At 46.4% G+C, this 22,622-nt stretch overlaps 1 protein-coding gene across 5 annotated transcripts in view; it reads left to right on the top strand.

The window, feature by feature from the left end:
- Positions 1 to 4,706: 4,706 nt before the first annotated feature.
- The window catches only part of ZC3H7B (zinc finger CCCH-type containing 7B), a 69,559-nt gene continuing 51,643 nt past the window's right edge, over positions 4,707 to 22,622 (top strand). For all 5 annotated transcript variants that reach the window (XM_075124200.1, XM_075124201.1, XM_048835098.2 and 2 more), the window contains exons 1-4: positions 4,707 to 4,918; positions 15,950 to 16,010; positions 18,854 to 18,887; positions 19,385 to 19,582. In XM_075124200.1, coding sequence (XP_074980301.1) covers positions 15,958 to 16,010; positions 18,854 to 18,887; positions 19,385 to 19,582 — 285 coding nt within the window. In that variant the 5' untranslated portion in view covers positions 4,707 to 4,918; positions 15,950 to 15,957. The remainder of the gene's footprint in view (positions 4,919 to 15,949; positions 16,011 to 18,853; positions 18,888 to 19,384; positions 19,583 to 22,622) is intronic.

The following is a 22,622-nucleotide window of genomic DNA, read 5'->3' on the forward strand; positions in this document are numbered from 1 at the left end:
GTTCCCCCTGCACGGTACCGGTCCCTGTACTGGGGGAGGGAATACAGTGACATTGCTGCAGATGCTCCTGGTGCCTAGTCAATGTATAAGGGCAGGAAGAGAGCGTAGAGGCTTTAGAATGTGGAGGGAAGCCCCAAGGCCCCAAAAGGGCCATTGATATGGAGATGGGACCCAGTTATCTGCAGGCCTTTGATCCTTACAGTGCTGAGGCTGTGGCCGGTACCACAGTGGTCTGGTGCCCCACTGGGGCTACTGGGCATTCAGATCAGGACACATAGGATCCGACCTTGGGGTCTGATGTGGAGTCTGTTTCTCAGACCATAGTGGAGCTGACCCTATTGGTACTGGGGAGATTGGCTCTGAGTTTGGAGATGGCGGTTCTGGTGAGATCATCACTGGCTTCCCTCTAGGTGGAACCCTACAGAGAGGAGCATAGGTGCTAGAACTAGGGGAGCTGTCACACCCCCTGTCTTGAAGTCGTTTCTATCATATAGAGGGTTTACAGTTTGGTTCAATGGCTCTCAGCACCCCCACTATACAAATTGTTCCAGCACCCCTGGAGAGGAGCCACAACAGTAGAAGCCACTGAATGGTGCTCTGGGGCTAGAGCTGGGACCATGGGGACATGCACTTCCAATCCCATTACTGGTTGAGATTCCTGAACAGCAGGGGAAGCTGGCACTGACAAGTTAAGCAACTCTCTGGCTGCCTCTAAAGCTTCAGGTGTAGACAGCACCAGAAAGGGCTCCTGAGTCTGCAATACCAAAAGGTGCACACTGGTCCTTCAGGAACTGGTATCACTGGACCCTTCCTGGACTCCCAAGTCAGCAATCCCCGCTGGTTTATGGACTGTGTCTAGGAGTGCCTCTTCTTTGAGTGCACTTCTGAGACATCGCCTCTGCTTGGTGCCTTCACTGTAGACTTCAAAGCCCTGGTACTGAGTCTATGGGAGACTTAATGTTGTCTTGTCTTAGGTACTGGCAATGAGGATCTGCCTCTGGATTCAATCAGAACAGGAGGAGTACTCCTAGATGATTTGGACTTGCTCAGTACCCATTCCGAGCAGGTTCCTATGGCAGGTGAAGCACAGACACCATAAGTGGGTACTTGAGTCTGCCAGCCCCGTCCTTTTTCGATCAGGGTTTGAACCCCCTATAAATGTCACGTTTGTCACTCACATATGCCTCTCCCAAACAGTTAAGGCAGCTGGAGTGTTGATTGCTCACTGGCATAGATTTGTTACATGAACGACAGGCCTTGAAGCCAGGAAAACTATGCATTAGTCTGGTACCAAGACCGGTACCCAGCCGCTAACTGATAGTGCCGCTCTAGAAAATTACTATCCTTAACTTATTCTTATATTTAAATAGTACAAACACATTACACTAGACTGAAAAGTAACTCTGCGGGTACTAGATACACTGAAAGAAGGAAGACTTGCCGATACAAAGACTGGAGCTCCAACAAAGCAAGGAATTGAGGGGATCTGGGGCAGCATAGCCCTTTATACCTCTAGCAGTTGTATGAGGCACCAGAGGACACTGACGCTGCCCCAACAGGTACCGCTCAGGAAAAAATCTGCAAGAACTGTGCATGAGGTGTGCACATACCTACAGTGTAATGGACAAGTGCAATCACTCGATGAAGAACTCACAGTTCTGGGAACCCCAGCAAATTGTCACAATGGGTCATCGATTGAATTTTAGCCATATGAATGAGAAGTATAAAACAACCAGAAAGTCAGGATCATATAGCAAGAGAAGCATTGGTAATGTGGTCCTAAGAGGAAGCCAGGAGAGAGAGGGCTTATTTTGGACAGAATGCTGGCTGGAAAAGCAGGCTTGGAAATTGTGAGCAAGGAAACTGCCTACTGTTGTTTGATCTTACTGTGTTGAGGGAAACAAGATTTTGTGAACATTCTTATAGAACTGTGTCAACATTAGGGATGGGGGTAGGGAGCTGTACCACTTGAACTGTACTGTTATAGATAGAGCAGTACAACCTTTGTGTGTATAGATAATGCCTGAATAGCCTTCCCTGCTGACTGCTGGTGGTAGAATCTTGGGGTTAACCAATGGGGAAAGATGATTTGGCCAAGTTGGAGCAGTACACATTAGGGCATGTCACTGTTGAATACACCTTGCTGTTACAGGCAAGGGTTGTTAGGGGAACAAGTTAGGACACCCACAGATTGCAGTTGGAATATTTCCATCTTGAAACTGAACATTCTTATATGAAAAATTTAGTCCTTATTGACAACCTAGTGCATGGGCAGCTGGAGGATGAGTTTAAACTAGATTAATTATTAGGCTGGAGGTCCTTTTCTTTCGTATGCGTCGCAGGCCAATATCTAGATTGTTCAACCATCTTACCGCTGCAACATCAAGGGCAGCAAGGTGTTGCAGTCCACCCTCCAATCTTCTAATTGTGCACTCCTCCGCCACATGTGTGGCCATTTGCATCGCTACCCCACGGTCACACTGTGAAGATTGGACTAAGCCAAATTTCTGCATTGTGGCAGCCGCTCTGGCTGTTCCAGTCAGCAGTCTGTGAAGCCTAGTCCAAGATCTGCACCACAGGTTGCAAACAGGTGGCTATAAGTTGGGGCTTCTGAAATTCATCAGCATGCCTGTCTCTCTATCCCAGAGTTGCTGCCACTCTGTGAGGACATAGCTGTTGGCCTTGATATGTTGTTGTTCATCCAAGATTGGCACTGGCCATAATGCATGGATGGCCACCGCAAAAGGATGTTACAAAGTTAGTTGTGCCAAGTCAGCAGGAACTTCAGGTGTAGGTGTTTTCTTCTGGAAGTGGGCAGATCTTCTTCTGTGTTGTTTATTTGTGCCTATTGGGACCATTGTCAGCCTTGTGTGCAGCAGGTTGTTTTCATCCACCATAGTCCTCTGCGCAGTTTTAAGGGTGATGGCATCTTGGCAAAGTTTTGGGGGAGCTATGTGAGCCAACTTATAAATTAGATGTTAATGTGTGGCTAAGACAGCCAATAATGATATAGGTGGCTGTGTTCATCTCTGAATCAATGAGCTGTGTAGCCAACTTCTGCCCCAAACTGCTGCACAATATTCCGCTGGAGCAAATACCAGCACCAGGAGGTGCTGAGGTTCGTAAAACATTTGCTTTTGCTCCCCAGAAGGTTCCTGCTAGCTTCTGGATCAAGACAGTGCAGATCTTTAAGTGTTCTAGATAGAACAGGTATCAGTGTGGTCCAGTTTGACTCCTAAATAAGTAACAACTGATTGGAAAGGGAGTGGACAATCCACAACACAGACTGTAAGGGGTTGATTAGCCAGGTAATTGTTCAGCTAGAAGGTTGTGGCCACTGTCTCAGTCTCAATGTCAGTCTCCCAAGAGGCAGGCGGTGAGTTGGGAGTACTACTCCCAACTGGCTAAGAACTGTGCACAATCTTTTAGTGTTTAGGCCCTTAACCCTGCCTCCTTAACCCCCACCCTGTCCCTCTTGTTGTCTTACCCACCTGTTATGTCTTGTCTTTTCAGAATTGGTCCGAAGAGAAACATCTGCCACTAAACAATATTGTTGGCGGGAGGGGGGAGACAATGACAGCACATTAAGCCCCCATCCTGGAATTGGATCCAAATGGAGTTAATTGAAGATAGAGGTGCTCCACATGGATGCAGGGTTCTGCCTGCATGGAGCTTTATGTGGGATCAGGGCCTAAACTGGAAATATGTATGGATTTGAAAAAGCAGTAAAAATTATTTTACAGCTGATATTTCTAGCAACAGACAATCAGTCCCCAGCAGAAGCCAATTAGAAGTTTGAAAGTAACTGAAATTGGATATGTTGCTTGTGTCTTTTGTACTGAGATAAAGAGTTTAAGAGTGTAGTGTAAAGCTGAGGTTCTAAATCTTTTTCTTTCTGAGGCCCCCTCCAACATGCTGTAAAAACTCTGTGGTCCACCTGTGCCACAATAACTGATTTTATGCATATAAAAGCCAGGGCTGACATTAAGGGGTAGCAAGCAGGGCAATTGCCTGGGGCCCAATGCCACAGGGGCACTCACAAAGCTACATTGCTCAGGCTTCAGCTTTAGCCCCAAGTGGTGGGGCTCAGGGACCTGGGCTTCAGCCCCAGGTGAGGGGGCTTCAGTTTTCTACCCTAGGCTCCAGTGAGTCTAATGCTGGCCCTGCTTGGAGGCTCCCTTGAAACCAGCTCGAGGCCCCCAGACCCCTGGTTGAGAACTACTAGTGTAAAGAACAATCCCAAAGCAGTGTGGGATGAACTAGGTAATTGCCATCTCTAATTTTCATGGCCCTCATCCTGCAAGCCATTTAGGCACCTGCAGTTGCTTAACTTAATGCATGTGATAGTCGCATTGCACACAGATAGTGATGGTCTTTTTAGGTGGCATACTCTAACTGCTGACTTCAATGTGATGCCTTATTTGCATAAAGTTACTCAAGTGTGTATGCAAAGATTCCAGGCCTGTGTTATTTTACAGGTATTTACTAAAAAGAGCAGTAAAAGTTATTGAAATCAGTGATCAAAATAATATCAACCATAACAAACACTGTGACAATTTGGTAGCAAGACAGTTATCTTGGTAAAAATCAAATAACCAATTTCAAACGCCATGAGGGAAGGGTCTATTTAGGCGAAACCGGTTACCACTAGGACCTAGAAGAAGCTCAGGGAAGCTGCTGTTACTGCTGAGGGAGGGGGAGAGAGAGACCTGGAAATGAAAGTAAAGAGACCAGGAGGCACATGGAGGGAGCTGCAGGGGCAGCAGATCCGGAAGCAGAATGCTTCCTTCTGTAATTAAATAGCATTTACTATTATTATTACTAACAGTAATAATACTCTAATAATATCTCTAGTAATATCATACCATTTATCAAGGAAAGTTATACATAGTGTGAGTGGGGGAAAACCCAAGCGGAGGTGAGTCCTTTATTATGTTTTTGGATTTTTTTTCCCTAACTCCAGACATAAAAGGGGACAGGTCTGAGAAATAGGAAGAAAAGCTAAATATTGTGTACACTAGCAAAATCCCCCCCCTCCTAATAGTAATTAAATAGAGGAAATGTTTTGCACTAGCAAAAAACAAGTAGAGAAAATTATTTATTTTCGAGGCCACCTCCCACCAAAAAGATGTGGGGCTTGCAGGAAATAATTGTGAAAGACCCTAATCCCCTCCTTTAAAAAAAAATTGCAACTGGAGTTTAAAAGTTACTAGCGAGCTAAAAAAGCCCCTAGGGTTGATGTGAACACTGGGTATGAACTGGTTTTATGTTTGTGTGGTTTTCAGATTTCAGAGCTTTATCCTTCTCTGTGTTTCGCCTGCAGTTTTCCCTTCTGTGGGTATAAGCCCCATGAAACAGCAAATAAATGCTTGTGACATAGCTTTTCAGATGTGCATTTCTCAGGGGTTGGAAAGTTCATCAAATAAGAGAGATTATTTTTATTCTTTGATCCTTTTTATGGCTTCTGTGTGGAGGGTGCTGTTAGCCCCCCCAACCCCCCTTTTTTAAGTCGTCTCCCAAAACACTTGGAAATAGGTGTTTTGTTTTCGTTTTTTGGTTGAAATGATTTGGGAGTCGTTTTTAAAGTGGGTGGGGGAGCTGGGCGATATTGGTGATGGGAGACACCTCCCAGCAATAGGGAGAGCTGACTTCGGGGTGATGAACGCCTGGAAGACTAGACGGGAGACGTTTGTAGTTGCCAAAGGAAGGCGGTGCTGCCTTAGCGCATGTCCCCGCCCGAGATGCTCCTGCCGCCCGTTGCTTCTGCTAAGCGAGCCCGGGGATCGGCGGCCTATGGCTGGTGGGGGAGGGGCGGAGATGACTTTTTTCCTGGGAGCTCAAACCAGGCTATTTTGCTGCTAGGGCCCTCAGTGGGGCAGGGGAGTGACACCGCCCCGAGGAGCGGGGAGAAGGGCTGCAGCGCCTGCAATACAAAGAAGTGGCTGGGGAAAAAAATCCCCCTGCCCCTTTGGGTGCCTGTTGCATTGAAATGCCACCCCCTCAGGAGATGCACGGACCCACCGACTGGGGGAAACATGGCTCAGTGCAGGTGGGAGCCTGCTATAAAGTGGGGCAAGGCCTGAGCGTGGGGTGGGGATCCCCAAGGCTTGGTGCACTGGGTGGTGTGTCTAAATGGCATTATTGTGTGTGCTTTTAAATGGGGAGGGGCGGCACTCGGGTACTCTGGGCACAGGGGTGGCTATAGAAGTGCCCCATATTTATTTCAGAGAGGTTGTAACAATGACGCTGTCTTGCCAGACACCGCTAATGACCTTGGTGGCTTGCAGCATTTCTAATGGGCACGGCGCAAGGGAGAGAAGAGGAGTGGTAGGGTGAGAGAGGGTGGCTAGGTATATGGGATGGGGCATGTTAGAAGGGATGGGGGTTGGTCAGACATGGAGAGTGGGGTATGGGATGAGGTGGTCAGGTTTACAGGGTGGACATGGGGAGTTGACAGGCAAGGGCCATGGTGCAGAAGGACTGGGGAAGAGTTCAAGCACATGGAGCGGAGGACAATCAAATGTGCAGGATTGGGCAGAGATCTTTGATGTACTGGCTTATGCAGAATGTTCTGCATTTGAGTTGAATTAGGTTGTCTGTTTTGCTGCACCAAATCAGGTACAGTTCTGCAGGTTAGCAACTCCTTATCTAAATACCCTGTGGCCCGCTCGCTGGGACATGGCCGCCGGCATCCTGGGCCGCGGCCCCAGGATCCTTCTCCCGTGCCACATGTGGAGAACGTTTGCTTCGCAGACTGGTGGGGAAGCCAGGGTGATACAGGTCCTCCGAGAAAAATTCCCTTTGGCTTTGGCCATCAAAGTAGTGGATATATCGGGAGGCTGTGGAGCGATTTATGAAATTCATATAGAATCTGAAGAATTTAAAGAAAAGAGAACTGTCCAGCACCATCAGATGGTTAATCAGGCACTAAGTGAAGAAATTAAAGCAATGCATGGACTACAGATATTCACACTTATTCCAAAGCACTGAAGATTAACCAGGCAGCATGGTTACAAACCTGTGTGGAGATGGGACACCTCTGGGCATGAGACAAATCGGGAAGTTTGTATTTTTGGATTAGTGACTTGTTTATCTTTAAATAATCAATATTTAAAGGTGTTACAACAAGGACAGTAAGTATTTCAGAAGCTATTTAAATAGATCCTATTTCATGTTTGTTTAATTTTAATTTGTAGATTGATTTCTTATCTTTTCATAAAGTACCTGATGCCAAAAAAAAAAAAAAAAAAAATAAAGGTGGGAGTGAGAAGACCTGAGTTCTGATCTCACCTCTACTGATTGCCATTTATATTTCAACGTGTTTATAGCCCATATTACTGACCAAAGCATTGTAAGCAAACCCTGGAAAGCAGTCAAGTATTAGCCTTCTCAATCCCCATTTTTCAAATAAATTCACAGAAACTTTGCACAGACAGAATTGGAAATAAAAACCAGATCTCTAATATGGCAGACTCAAGTCTTTTCCACCGAGTTATACTGTCTTTCAGACTGAATGTGCCAAATCTGTGTGCTTCGGTTATTCTGTCTAACTACTAGACCACATTTCCCTCCCAGAGCCAGGGATAGAATTTAGGTTACGTGGTTGCCAATATTTTTCTGCTGTCTAGTAAATAGCTTGTAACTCCTTGGCAAAATGTGTGTAAAGTCCCCTCTAGTGGTTAATCCACCCAGATGGTAACAGCTAACCTCTGTGACTCAAGTGGTAGAGAGGTCTGTGCAGGGGATGTGAAGGCCCAGGGTTTAAACCTTCCTGCCGATTGAGTCAGAGGAAGTATTGTGTTGTTGCATGTGGTATAGCATGGTTTTCCATTTTTATTTTAAAATAAGATGGTGCGAACACATCCTTTAAAACAGGTTTTATAATTAAAAACAATTATCTGTCAGTTATGTTATGACATGCCACAAAATCCAAGTGCTCCACATATTGCTTGTTTTTCACGCATTTGGATTGCTGGTGTTCCACATTTGCAGGTTTGAAGTTTGCGAGGCATAGGATGGGACATGGTAGGGGGGACTGGGGAATAGTCAGGCTCACAAAGTAAGTAATGACAGAGGGAGATGAGAAAGTGGTCAGATTTGCAGAGTCGGGGTGGCAGAAGGAGTTGGGGGCGTGGTCATATGTGGGATAGGGGAGTGGTCAGGCAGGCAGGTCACAGCAGTTATGGAGGGAGAATGAGGGAGACGTCAGCCTCATGGGGTGGAACACAGTGGAAAGTGGTGGTGATCCTTGTTCAGTGAAAGATAGTGGAAGGAGATGTTGTGTCTGAGATATATAAAGGAGTGGGTAGTATTGCAGGCTGGTAGGATGCAGGAGGACAGTTCTTGTATGTGGGGTTACATAAAGCAGGGGTGGAGGCGCGTGAAAAGGTGTGGGTGGGTTCAACAGCAAAGGAAAGTGGTCAGGGTCAGCAGTAGAGGAGGTTGGTTAACCATGTGAGGTAGGAGGGGCGCTATTAGGCATGCAGAGCGTAGAAAGGCCAGTGAACGGGCTGGCTATGCCTGCAGTGCAGGGAGGTGAGAACACCTCTCAGGCACAGAGGATGGTGCAGAGGAGATAGTGGTCCTTTATGTGGGGTTATCCAGTGGGGATCAGTGGACAGGTAGGAGGGTCACAGCAGGGGTAGATTAGGCTGGTGAGTCATCAAAGTGGGGAGCTCTGTAGGGAAGGCATGTGGGGTGTGGCAGGTTAGACGGGTGTGGGGGAAGCAGGGGTGGTGAAAAAGGGGAGAAATCTGAAATGAGCTCCAAGGGGAGCTGGGTGAGTCTGGGGGATCAGAGAAGAGTTATGGAGCCTTTTCCCTGCAAAGTCTGTGGCTCCAACCAGGCCTCTGATCAGTAATGACTAGGGGTACAGATTTGTCGTGACATTTTTTTATCAAAAACCACAGAGCAGTCATGGTAAATTTAATAAAAATCACGGGTTTAAGGGGAAATGGCATGTAAAGTCACAGGTAGGAGTCATGAGGTATGAGTCATGACAGAGCGACGGCCAGGCCAAACCTGAGCAGCACTGTGACTCTGTTTCCCAGGTTGCAACACCCTGGAGCAGGGAACCAGACCCAGCCCTGTGGGACAGGAGCTGCTGCTGCAGAGTGAGTGTGAGGCAAGCTGGCTTTGCAGCCTCTGTGCCTGGGACCTGGCCAGGATTAGGGTTGCTGTGCAGGGACGGAGGATGCTGCTGTGTGTTGTCAATGCGCCCTCTCTCCAGGCTGAAAAGGCACAGTGTCCATCACATTGTCACCGTCATAACAATCCTATAGTCCTAGTAGTGACTGAAAGTCATTATCCGTTGACAGCTTTTTCAGTGATGTGTGAATTAAGTCAGAAGTCCTAGTCCAGATCTTGTTGTAATTTATGTCCACACCCCATTTGGCCATCTCGTGGGGTGTCTGAGCAAGAAGGCTAAGGAAGTAATAGAATGGAAGCTGAACTCCTCTCCCCCCACCAACTCCTCCTACTGGTCCCTTGAGAATAAGGTTGATGCAAATGGCAGAGGTTAGGTTAGGTGATGTGTACAGGAAACTTTCATAGCTGCTGCTCATGCTGTATTTGGTGTGTGGATAAACAGGAGTTCAAAGTGCTGCCATAGCATTTTTTTGGCTTGTTGCCTCTAGCTTTGGAATGACCTGCCAATGTTTGATTGTTCTCACTGTGGTCCCCAGTGGGCGAAGTCTATAGGCAACTGCTTTATTTTCATATCCTTTGTTCTATCTGATATGGCCAGTAACTCCCTCTTCCTCTGCATTCTCTCCTCTCTCTGGATTTTTGTGATTCTGTGTTCTCTTGCCTTTCCAGCCTTTCCCGTTGCTGCTTCAGTGTCTCTGGTGGTGGCTTCTCCACTTCCTCTTCCTCTCTTTCTCATGTCCCCGAAGGTTCTTTGACTAGGGCTTTTTGTCTCCTTCTTTACTTCATCCTTGGGTGACCTTATTCTTCCTCATCACTTCAACTAGCACCTCTATGTGGATATTTCCTAAATCTACCGCTTCCTGACATCAAATCAAACTCTTTGGCCCAAACTCAAGTCCATATCCTCCCCTCTCCAAGCCTTCCCTTCTTTATCACAGTTGATCATCCCAGCCTCACAATTTCATTGTTACATTTATCTCCTCTCTTTTTTACACCCAGGTTGTTGATAAATCCTACTGGTTTTTCTATTACAACCTCTCTGACATCTATCCAGTCTTCTCCATACCTTCTACTAAAAACCCTCGTCTGTACATTGATAATCTCTTGCTTCATTTATTACACTGTCCTCCTCTCTGACCTCGTTGGTTCTTTCCTCCAGTCCATCCAAAATGCTGATGCTAAAATAGTCTCTTCCACCTGTTGCTTGGACCATGCAACTCTTCTCTTTGAACATGACCTCTGGCTTCCCATCACCTGCCCCAGCCTCACCTTCAAGGCTCTGCCCAGCTCAGCATTTGCTTGCATTTCTTCGTACTCTCCCTCTGGCTCCTTTTGTTCTGCCCAATCCTCCTGTTTCACTGCTCCCTTTGTAGCCATCTCCAACTCTAGCTTTCATACTTTCTTCCACTTTCCCCTGGAACAGTCCCCTCATTTGCATCAGGCATATTCTCTTTCCTCATCCAGATCCCCTTTATAAAGCTGCCCTTCTTCCACAGGTCCTAGTAAAGAGAATCCCCAGAGAGACTTAAACTGTCTGCCCCACTTTACCCTCTGATCCCTGGTGTGTTACATATCTGAGCACTAGTGTCTATCCAGTCTTCCGTGGAAAGACTTCTTGAAGTAGGGGCCATGACTTTCTCTACGTTTTGTATAATGCAGAGCATGGTGAGGGGGCTTCAATAAATGATAATGGTTGGATTCTGCTGCCATTTCTTGCTTAGACATCAAGGGCTTAATTCTCATTTACAACAAGGCTCCTTCAACCTGTTCTGGTTTAATGTAAAAAACACTTAAAATGGGTGGAAATGGCCTTAATGTAAATAAGAAGTAGGCCATATCTCTTTGATGTTTTGGTGTGGACTTAGAGGGGTGGCTGATTTTTCCTCCACCCCCAGGCCTTTTTGGTGGCAACTCTAGCATGGGAGCATAAATCATGCCTTGAAGAATGTGGCAGCTTGAATTCCACCTCACTTCCCTGATTCTGCCCTTACTCTGTTTATCTGCCTCTCTCCCTTCCCCCCGCGCACCGGGTTGAACACCTTTCATGAACATGGCTTCTCTGTGTCAGTGTGGATCTGTGGGCTTCAACAGATCTTTCCTGGCACAGAATTCCAGGGTGCCTTCTATCTCTCTCTGCTACTCCTATGCTCTCGTTAAGATAGCAGTGCAGATGTGGGGAGTGGGCTATTCCTGGTTTTGCACCAAAGCTGCAGCAGATGAACAATGCAAACGTAACTGTTTGAATCTAACCCATTTCAGTTGAGAACAGGGCCTTCTAGGTCTCACTACTCACAAATCTAAGGTAGGGGGGATATTGGCCCCGTTGTATGGTTAACTTGTTTTCGTTCATAGAGTCATGGAAAATAGAGGTGCAAGAGAATGGATCTGGTCTCTTTCTATCCATGGCCAATGCAGGATTGTTCTCTACAGTGGCTTCCCCTGGGCTCTGTCCATTCCATGTTAAATGATGGGGCTTTCACCACTTTCCTTAGGAGAATATTCCATAGTCTAACAGGTGTCACCATTAGGAAACATTTTCCAGTAGTCAGCCTGACATTCTCTTTGCCCAGTTTCATCCTTGTACTTTTATTTGTATCACACGAATTGGTTCCTCAGCTACCATGGTACTTACATCTCTCAAATTCTGTAAAAAGAAAAGGAGTACTTGTGGCACCTTAGAGACTAACCAATTTATTTGAGCATGAGCTTTCGTGAGCTACAGCTCACTTCATCGGATGCATACCGTGGAAACTGCAGCAGACTTTATATATACACAGAGAATATGAAACAATACCTCCTCCCACCCCACTGTCCTGCTGGTAATAGCTTATCTAAAGTGATCATCAGGTTGGGCCGTTTCCAGCACAAATCCAGCACAAATCCAGGCACTGCATTTAGCCGTATGGAGTGGAAATCTATCAACTGCATGAAAAAACTTGTACAGATACAGACAGACATCATCTTCCTTTCCAAATGCAAACAGATGGACATCGTACCAAAAGGACTGAAGGTAAAAAATCCGTTACAATCTACATACCACACAGACTATGCTGACAGCTTGTGCCACACGCTCTCAAAGAAACTGCGGAATCACCTGATCAACATCCTCTACAGCAAACAAACGGAAAGATTAAGAATGAGCTCTCAAAAATGGATACTCTCATAAAAAACCAACCTTCCACACAAACTTCCACGTGGCTGGATTTTACTAAAACTAGACAAGCCATTTACAACGCACACTTTGCTTCTCTACAAAAGAAAAAGGACGCTAAACTTTCTAAACTACTACATGCTACAAGGGGCCACAGCAATGGTTCCCTCAACCCACCTAGCAATATTGTTAACCTATCCAACTATACTCTCAGCCCAGCAGAAGCAGCTGTTCTATCTCGGGGCCTCTCCTTCTGCCCCTCCACCCCCACGAACATGATACAGTTCTGTGGTGACCTAGAATCCTATTTTCGACGTCTCCGACTCAAGGAATATTTCCAAAATACCTCTGAACAACATACTAATCCACAGAGGTCTCCCTACCAACACTACAGAAAGAGGGATTCTAGGTGGACTCCTCCTGAGGGTCGAAACAGCAGACTGGACTTCTACATAGAGTGCTTCCGCCGACGTGCACGGGCTGAAATTATGGAAAAGCAGCATCACTTGCCCCATAACCTCAGCCATGCGGAACGCAATGCCATCCACAGCCTCAGAAACAACTCTGACATCATAATCAAAAAGGCTGACAAAGGAGGTGCTGTTGTCATCATGAATAGGTCGGAATATGAACAAGAGGCTGCTCGGCAGCTCTCCAACACGAGTTTCTACAAGCCATTACCCTATGATCCCACTGAGAGTTACCAAAAGCAACTACAGCATTTGCTCAAGAAACTTCCTGAAAAAGCACAAGATCAAATCCGCACAGACACACCCCTGGAACACCGACCTGGGATATTCTATCTACTACCCAAGATCCATAAACCTGGAAATCCTGGGCGCCCCATCATCTCAGGCATTGGCACCCTGACAGCAGGATTGTCTGGCTATGTAGACTCCCTCCTCAGGCCCTACGCTACCAGCACTCCCAGCTACCTTCGAGACACCACTGACTTCCTGAGGAAACTTCAATCCATCGGTGATCTTCCTGATAACACCATCCTGGCCACTATGGATGTAGAAGGCCTCTACACCAACATTCCACACAAAGATGGACTACAAGCCGTCAAGAACACTATCCCCGATAATGTCACGGCTAACCTGGTGGCTGAACTTTGTGACTTTGTCCTTACCCATAACTATTTCACATTTGGGGACAATGTATACCTTCAGATCAGCGGCACTGCTATGGGTACCCGCATGGCCCCACAGTATGCCAACATTTTTATGGCTGATTTAGAACAACGCTTCCTCAGCTCTCGTCCCCTAAAGCCCCTACTCTACTTGCGCTATATTGATGACATCTTCATCATCTGGACCCATGGAAAAGAAGCCCTTGAGGAATTCCACCATGATTTCAACAATTTCCACCCCACCACCAACCTCAGCCTGGTCCAGTCCACACAAGAGATCCACTTCCTGGACACTACAGTGCTAATAAACAATGGTCACATAAACACCACCCTATACCGGAAACCTACTGACCGCTATTCCTACCTGCATGCCTCCAGCTTTCACCCTGACCACACCACACGATCCATCGTCTACAGCCAAGCTCTGCGATACAACCGCATTTGCTCCAACCCCTCAGACAGAGACAAACACCTACAAGATCTCTGTCAAGCTTTCTTACAACTACAATACCCACCTGCAGAAGTAAAGAAACAGATTGGTAGAGCCAGAAGAGTTCCCAGAAGTTACCTACTACAGGACAGGCCTAACAAAGAAAATAACAGAACGCCACTAGCCGTCACCTTCAGCCCCCAACTAAAACCCCTCCAACGCATTATTAAGGATCTACAACCTATCCTAAAGGATGACCCAACACTCTCACAAATCTTGGGAGACAGGCCAGTCCTTGCCTACAGACAGCCCCGCAACCTGAAGCAAATACTCACCAACAACCACATACCACACAACAGAACCACTAACCCAGGAACTTATCCTTGCAACAAAGCCCGTTGCCAATTGTGCCCACATATCTATTCAGGGGACACCATCACAGGGCCTAATAACATCAGCCACACTATCAGAGGCTCGTTCACCTGCACATCCACCAATGTGATATATGCCATCATGTGCCAGCAGTGCCCCTCTGCCGTGTACATTGGTCAAACTGGACAGTCTCTACGTAAAAGAATAAATGGACACAAATCAGATGTCAAGAATTATAACATTCATAAACCAGTCGGAGAACACTTCAATCTCTCTGGTCACGCAATCACAGACATGAAGGTCGCTATCTTAAAACAACAAAACTTCAAATCCAGACTCCAGCGAGAAACTGCTGAATTGGAATTCATTTGCAAATTGGATACTATTAATTTAGGCTTAAATAGAGACTGGGAGTGGCTAAGTCATTATGCAAGGTAGCCTATTTCCTCTTGTTTTTTCCTACCCCCCCCCCCAGATGTTCTGGTTTAACTTGGATTTAAACTTGGAGAGTGGTCAGTTTGGATGAGCTATTACCAGCAGGAGAGTGAGTTTGTGTGTGTATGGGGGTGGGGGGGATGTGAGAAAACCTGGATTTGTGCAGGAAATAGCCCAACTTGATTATCATGCACATTGTGTAAAGAGTTGTCACTTTGGATGGGCTATCACCAGCAGGAGAGTGAATTTGTGTGGGGGGGTGGAGGGTGAGAAAACCTGGATTTGTGCTGGAAATGGCCCAACCTGATGATCACTTTAGATAAGCTATTACCAGCAGGACAGTGGGGTGGGAGGAGGTATTGTTTCATATTCTCTGTGTATATATAAAGTCTGCTGCAGTTTCCACGGTATGCATCGGATGAAGTGAGCTGTAGCTCACGAAAGCTCATGCTCAAATAAATTGGTTAGTCTCTAAGGTGCCACAAGTACTCCTTTTCTTTTTGCGAATACAGACTAACACGGCTGTTACTCTGAAACCTGTCAAATTCTGTAGGCAGTTTATCTATATCCCCATGGTATCCAACCTCCCCCATCTTACACCAGGTTAAAATCTAACCCAGGTAAGTAGTGATCAAAGTTGCTTATCATCTGATGGCTGCTTGGTAGCCTGTATTAAATTAGTTAGTGGGGGGAAGGTCTCAGTTAATTTTCTAGTGAACAACCACCATCACAATTTTCACTAATTGACTTCCTTGCTGGCCAATGGCATAGTGGTACATTTTTAGTCAGGCATGCACTTCTACACTTGCATGCGAAATTGTATCCTTGATGTGGCGTGACCTCGCATGTACAGTGCATGCAAGGTCATGCTGTGCAGAAGATGCCATTTTGTTCTTCAAAATGGCATCCTCCATGTGCATTTGGGGGCCTGATGGAATCATCCTGCAGGCATGGTTGGTCCTGGGGAATGCCATGCATGTATTGCATACACAGACAATATGCTACTGTTGTTGGCAGTCTAAGCAGAGAGCTTGGACTGAATGGGCCGGTATGAATGAATTCCTTTTCACACCATTGGGTGGTCTCCTGCAAATCATGGGGGAGATGCATGGGTAGCAAGTTTGCATTGGTGCTGCCTCCCATGCTGTGGGTAAATAAAACATTTTGGTGTCTAAGGCAGTCAGTCTGGAACATTTTGCTAGTGCTATATTCACTTAAATAGTGCACTGCTACTTTGACAGTAAGATCTGTAATAACTGGCTTTGTCTTTTTCTCTCTGCAGACGCTATAATGGAGAGACAGAAAAGGAAAGAGGAAATAGAGAAGGGACTTCAATTCATTCAGTAAGTGAGCGGGTTCACTGCTCTTTTCTTTTGTCTTTGGACATAGTCCTTGCAACGTATGGTATAAGGAGAAATAACATTTTCTTTTCATTCTGTTCACTGGTCCAGGGCTGATGCTTGGAAAGGTCCAGAGAGCATTTGTCCTGATTCTTTCAAGTGTTGCTCGTCCTGCAAGATGTCCATATTTAAAATCAAGTCATTCCAATTCCCGTCTTGGTTTTGCCAACTACTTCCGTTCCAATGTGATCTTAATACCCAGTGCAGCAGCAGTAATAATAATATTAACACTCTGCACTTCTTCAAAGCCTTCCATCTGAGGATTTCAAAGCATTGGTCAAGCACTGATAATTTAAGCCTTTCACTGCCTCAGTGAGGTAGATAAGAGTAGTATCTCCATTTGAGATACGAGGAAACCAAGGCACAAGAGGTGCCATATGTCCCAAGAAGAATCCTGATTCCTTAACTGCCAGTCCTGACCATCCTTATGTGACTATATACAGTGTTTGGAAGCTAGGAGCCTAAGTTGCTTTTACATGGAATACAGCTTTGTATTCTTTCTCCAACAGTTACTTTAGCAAATGCTGAAAACTCGGGTCAAAATTCCAGTGTGTGTGTGAGAGAGAAGCAAGGTGGTAATGAGAATTGTGTTGGTGTTCTGTTTTTTTCTTTTTTTAAAGATCCGTTTTGTAATGGAAAGCTGAGAAGGCTAGTTCTCCAATCGTATATAATATGTATTTGTACTTCTGATGGATCAATTTGTGACATATAGGACTTCAAAACTGTTGCCGGTGCCTTGGCCTTGCAGTGCTATTTTGGCCCTAGTTCTGCCAGACTGAGTATGTGGGGCTAATAATGATTACCTACTTCACAGGGGAAGTTGTGAGGCTTAATTTGTTGACATTTCTACAGCACTTTCCAGATGTGGATCTCAAGGCACTTTAGAAATATGAAGTAGTAGTATTCCTGTATAGCATGTCCTGAACCTTGGAGCAGTGTAAGTTTCATTTAATGGCTTGATTTGAGGGGTCACTGTGGAGGAGGGGCTTTCAAATTTTAGTGGCCTGATGATGATGGGGCCACATCCACCGCCCCCACACACTTTACTTAAGTCCATGAAAATTCTTCTGCCTGATTTTAAGGTGCAATAACTGATGAGCTCTAGAAAGAGAGTCTGGTGTATCTGGCTAGTGAGATGATTATGATGTAGTGTTCCGAGAGTAGACAGGGGTTAGAAAGGTATGGGGAAAGTGAAAGGCTTTTTGCGGGGCTTGGCATTCTCTTCCCTGAAGAAAAGAAACGCTGTGGATCTGGGCTTTGGTGCATTGATCAAGGGGAAGGAACATGGCTTATCTTGTGATGGTTAAAAGACACTTTATTGAAGGTGACTGGATGATCTCAAGATTGGGTTTGGGATATGGAGTCTTTCACCTCTGGGTCACTTGTTCTAGTCTGGCCCCATCTTGAAAGTGACCAAAAGTCCTTACCGTCAGACTGCTGTTTGGTGGTCCGTATGAAATGGCGTGGTCTCAGTCCTGTTGTGGTACATGTGTTCTCACCACAGAAGCCACCCAGCACTACTGGCTCCCTGGCTGGTGGTCTCTGCAGAAAAGGCAAGGATTGATGGCCTATGGAGCCAGAGCTCCTGTGAGGTGCTCCCTCCAGGGGAGGGTTTAGACCAGCGTTGCTCAAATGTGGCCACCATGCACTTTTCTTGTGGCCACAGCCTCCTGGGCTGGGGGTGGGGGTGGGGCAAAGTAGCAGCCACTCCCCCACCCTGTTGCTCCTGGATGCCCTGCCCTGGTGTTGGTTGCTGGGGCCCTGTTGCCCTCTGGAGACAAGGGGGTTGGGCCCTGGGGCACAACGCTGGAGGAGCAGTTCTCCACCTTCCCATGGATGGTGGATCTCAGGCTTTGGGGTTCAGCCCTGCGGCGGTGGGGTGGGTGGGTGAGGGGCTTCAGGGTCCAGTTCTGGGCTCCGACTGTGCAGCAGCAGGCCCCAGACTCCAGCAGCTGGGCTTCAGGCTCTGGCCCCCCGCTGCCTCCCTTGGCCCCTCATCCAGGGCTTAATCTGTCACTGGCTTGCCAGAGCTGAATAAATCTCTGTGAAAAGTGATACTTGTATGTATGTTAATATCACTTTTCACAACAGACTTACTAGCTAGCAATAAATAAATTACAATGATTTGGACGTGTATATTTATTTGGTTGTCCTAAAGCTAATTAAATATTTTAGGGGAAAGTGTGAGAGCGGCCACTGCCAAGAGTTGGTGGCCGCACTCTGAGGCCACCAAAAATTTTGTCCTGAGAACCTCTGGTTTAGACCCTTTGTCAGGGGAAGCATGGAAGCAACTTGCTGCGCTCTGGGCCTTACTTGTTCCGTGGCTAAACAGAGGGATTCAGTGTTCTGGGACCTACCAGTCCAACATCTTTCACTGGTACCATATTCTCTTAAAAAATTTATGTTCTTTTATAAAAATATTTTAGCATGACAGTATCTGTTCTGATCCCACATTGAAACCTGGCTGCCTGAATGCAGCCCCTAGAGCAGCTGGTTTGCATAGGGAATAGCCATGAAAATGCAGTCTCCTAAATTAGTCAGATTGTAAACTCTTTGAGGCAGTGACCATCTCCTGTTGTGGCTATCTGGGGCCTAGCTCGGTGGAGTACTGATCTCTAACTGGCCCTCTTGGCACAACAGCGATACAAGTAATCAATAGTAAATGTGGAGTAAAATGCGTAATGAGATCCATAACACAGAGCCAGAAAGACTGCTTGTTTAGCTGAGAGAGATGCAAGTGTTTGCACAGACCCATGTTTCATGAAACCTTCCTCTTCTCTCCTCAGGTCCACATTACCCCTAAACCAAGAAGATTATGAGGTAATTTAAGATTTGTTTTCTGAAGGCGTTTGAAACCACATAACAGTGGCTTTTGGTCAATACATGTTGCCCTCTTGCACAGATGTTATAAATTAATGTCCTTGCTTTTGAGAGCCAAGAGGGGCTAGTTATGTGTGGGAGTAGTCTAGTGCCATTTGTCTATAGTGGAAGATCTTTAAGGGGAAGAATACTGGGAGGAGTTAACCTCTAAGAGAGGGGGAATTTGGGTGATGGCACTTAGCCCTAGGAGAGAAGGAGTTTTGGTTGAATTAGCCTCCCCACTAGGGGACGGATGGAGTTTGAGGATGGGGAATTAATTTCTTGACAGGAGGACTTGATTTGAGGGCACACGTGAAGATGAATTGGGGGTTGGGAAACCCCTCTCAGTTTCTGGGCATGTTATACAGGAGGTCAGACTAGATGATCACAATGACCTGTTCTGGCCATGGAATCTATGAATCTCCACTCCACTCTGTTTATATTCTCTTTCCACCCAGGCCTTTTTACAGAAGCTGGTGCGGAACCTTTTTGCAGAGGGGAATGACTTGTTCCGGGAGAAGGACTTCAAGCTGGCACTGGTGCAGTACGTAGAAGGGCTGAATGTGGCGGATTATGCGGCCTCGGATGAGGTGACCATCCCAGTGGAGCTCCTATGTAAGCTGCACGTCAACCGGGCTGCTTGCTACTTTGCCATGGTGAGCACCTACCTGAGCCATTCCCAAGAGCTGGACAAAAAACATTGGGAAGTGGGGAGACCCAACAGATGGCCATGCAGAGGATGGGGGTTTGAACTGATCTCGTCCACTTCTCCAGCATTGAGGAGGAATACAGAAAACTCTGAACTCTTCTCATTATGACATTGGTGTCACAAGATCCAGACAGAAAATGTGAGGGGGTGCCCTTACAGGCCTTGAGAGTGCACTAATATAGATCACAGTGCTGGGGGAGAGGTTGAGGTGCTGTGGAGTTCTGAGCTATAAAGGGCCAGTTCCTTCAAGTATTCCATGATGATAATGCAATCTTGGGAGCATTGCTCTGTAAATTATTCTTTCTCCTGTGCTTGAGAAAATACATTTAATCTAGATCTGGTGTGAACATGGTGGGTGTGGGGTTTCCGTAGAAAATTTTGAAATATTTCAACCAAAAACTGAAATATGTTGATTCTGAATACTGCTGTAGTACCTCATGGGAGCTGTAGTTCAAGGGCCTCATTCTCTATACACCAGGTTCCCTGGTCAGACTACATCTCCCATGATACACCTCCACTTACCAAGAGGGGAGCTGAGGTGGTGCATCATGGCAGTGTCATGACCACAATGAGTCACGAAAGGTGAAGTCTGGCTGGGAACTCAGCCTATAGAGGGGTATAGGAGCATGAGGTACCCAAACCACAGCTTCCATGAGGGATTTCAGAACTAAAATATTTCATTTTTTGTATGAGGGGAAAAAAATCAATTTTTTGGTTTTCAAATGTTCAATTTTTCAATGGGGGAAAAAAGTTTTATGTGGAAATAGGACACTTTGCAAAAGTTTTGTTTAGTGAAAACCTAATTTTCTGTCAACCTCCCCCCCCCCCCCCCACACACACACCGCAAATCATCAGATGGAAAAAATTTCTAATAGCTCTAACTTCATAATTCTCTCAGCAAAGTATGCCATGAACCCCCAGTACCCTCCTAGTTAAATTGCTGGCATCCATTATAACTCCTCCTAAAGATAGATTTAATAAAACATTACATGTCAAGAGAAGGGTTATTAGCTGCAGTGTCTCTGAAGATAAGATGAAAAATGGAGGCAGTTGTGGGGAAATTTTCTCTTCTTATCCTCTGGCTTCAGGGCCACCGTCTTCTGAAGTATCAACCGTTGGTGGAGATAAGATCCTGAACTAAGTAGACCAGTGGCCAAAACTGGTATGGTAAGAGAGAGGGTGCTGGATTGGGTGGACTATTTGTTTGAACTGGTATGGCAGGATATTGTAGTAGATGGACCAGTGCTGTGATCTGGTGTGGTAGTATATTCTATATTCCTATCTAACTGGTTTTAAACGTTACCCTTCCAGGATCCCAATATGGTCATACCAGTACTCTTGCAGTAGAGGCTTCAGTCAACCAGTAGGATTTCTTCCCTTCAGAAGCCCATTTCAAAGTTGTTATAGGTAGAACTGGTAGGCAGTGCCTATTATTAAGGTTGCTTCCATCCCAGTATAAGATCCTGTTTCAAGTTGCTTATAACTTTGCCAAACTAACTGTTTAGGCTGAAATTTTCCACACTGGGTGTCTGCCTTCGGCTGAATGTTTTGGGAAAACTTCAGCTGAAATGGTTCAGCTGTTTCTGAGAACAAGGCGAGGGGAAAAATTATGTTTTGCCCATGTTCAAAATTTCTGACAGGTTTTTCTTGAAGATGCTCTTGCTATCTCGCGCTTTGGAGCGGGAACTTTAATTTGGCAGTGAGAGGCTTTTGTGACAGGGAGTTGTCTTTTGCCATCCCTAGGAAAATCCAGCCCAGTTTCAACCCTCTGAAAAATTCTAAGTTTGCACATACCCAACTGAGACATTATTAAACTTTCTAGCAAATTTCCCCAAGATTCTAAGGGCCCTGAGCATGCTCCATCTTGGGGCTGAGAAGGATTTTACCTGTAGCTACTGCTCCTTGATGCTATGGGCTAGTCTGGAGCCAGGCACTGGAGCAAGGGGCCTGTCTCTCCTATGCTAACAGTGAACACCCTCTGCTGGTCTCATGCAGTGTGGAAGAAGCTGACTGATTCAAATACAAAGGGGACAATAGCCAGACCTGGGGTGGGGAAGGGAGAGTAGATTGGGACAAGGACTCTGATGGGAGGGAGACTGGGACTGCAGGCAGGTGAGGTGGGGTGGAAACTGGGACTGAAAATTGCGGTAGAGGGAGACTGGTACTGGCTGTGCAAGTAGACCTGAACTGTGAACTAGTGGGTTGAGGGGAAGTAGCTGTAGGGGGAGAGGAGACAGATCTGACAAGGAGCTGAAGTGCAGTGGGAGAACTGAGATTGGCTGGGTAAAGAGACTGGAATGAGAAGCTTGTGGGGCTGATGCTGTGGTTAGACTAGGAACTTGGGGAGGGAGACTGGAACATGAGTGGTCATGACTGGAGGCCAGCATGCAGATGAGGAGCTTGGAGGGGGAAGTAAGACTGTTTCAGCAAAGAAACTAGGGACAGTGATCTGGGGGGGGATCTGGGATTGGTTGAGCAGGGGTGTGGGGAGATAAGGAGTCCGGAGGGAGACACTAGGACTGGCTGGGCAAGGAGATTGGGATGAAAAGCATGAGGAGTGGAGACTGGGACTGGCTAGGTGGGCGGAGAATGGGACTGGGATGAAGAACCAGGGGTGAGAAAGAGACAGGACTGGGCCAGGTGTGGGCTGGAGGGGTCAGGCGCAGAAGGGGTTAAGCTTGGAGGAAGTGGGTGGAAAAGTCTGTGCTTGCTAGATCATACTCTCCTCCAGAGCCTGAAATGGAACCTAGGATTCCTGAGTCTCGGCATTCCTCTGCTGTCAGCAGATATCTGTGAAATCCACTGACAGTGTCTCTCATCTCCCTGTAGTGCTGGTACACAAAGAGGATGACAGCCTACTTCTGCTACCAGTTACTCCACTAACTCAAGTGGCGGAGGTCTGTGTGGTAAATCTAAAGGTTCCAACTCTGCTGATGACCCTTAGATGCCAAGATCAGAAGGATCCACTGTGATCATCCAGTCTGACC

The sequence above is a fragment of the Caretta caretta genome, chromosome 1 (assembly GCF_965140235.1).
Source record: "Caretta caretta isolate rCarCar2 chromosome 1, rCarCar1.hap1, whole genome shotgun sequence".
Taxonomy (NCBI): Eukaryota; Metazoa; Chordata; order Testudines; family Cheloniidae; genus Caretta; species Caretta caretta.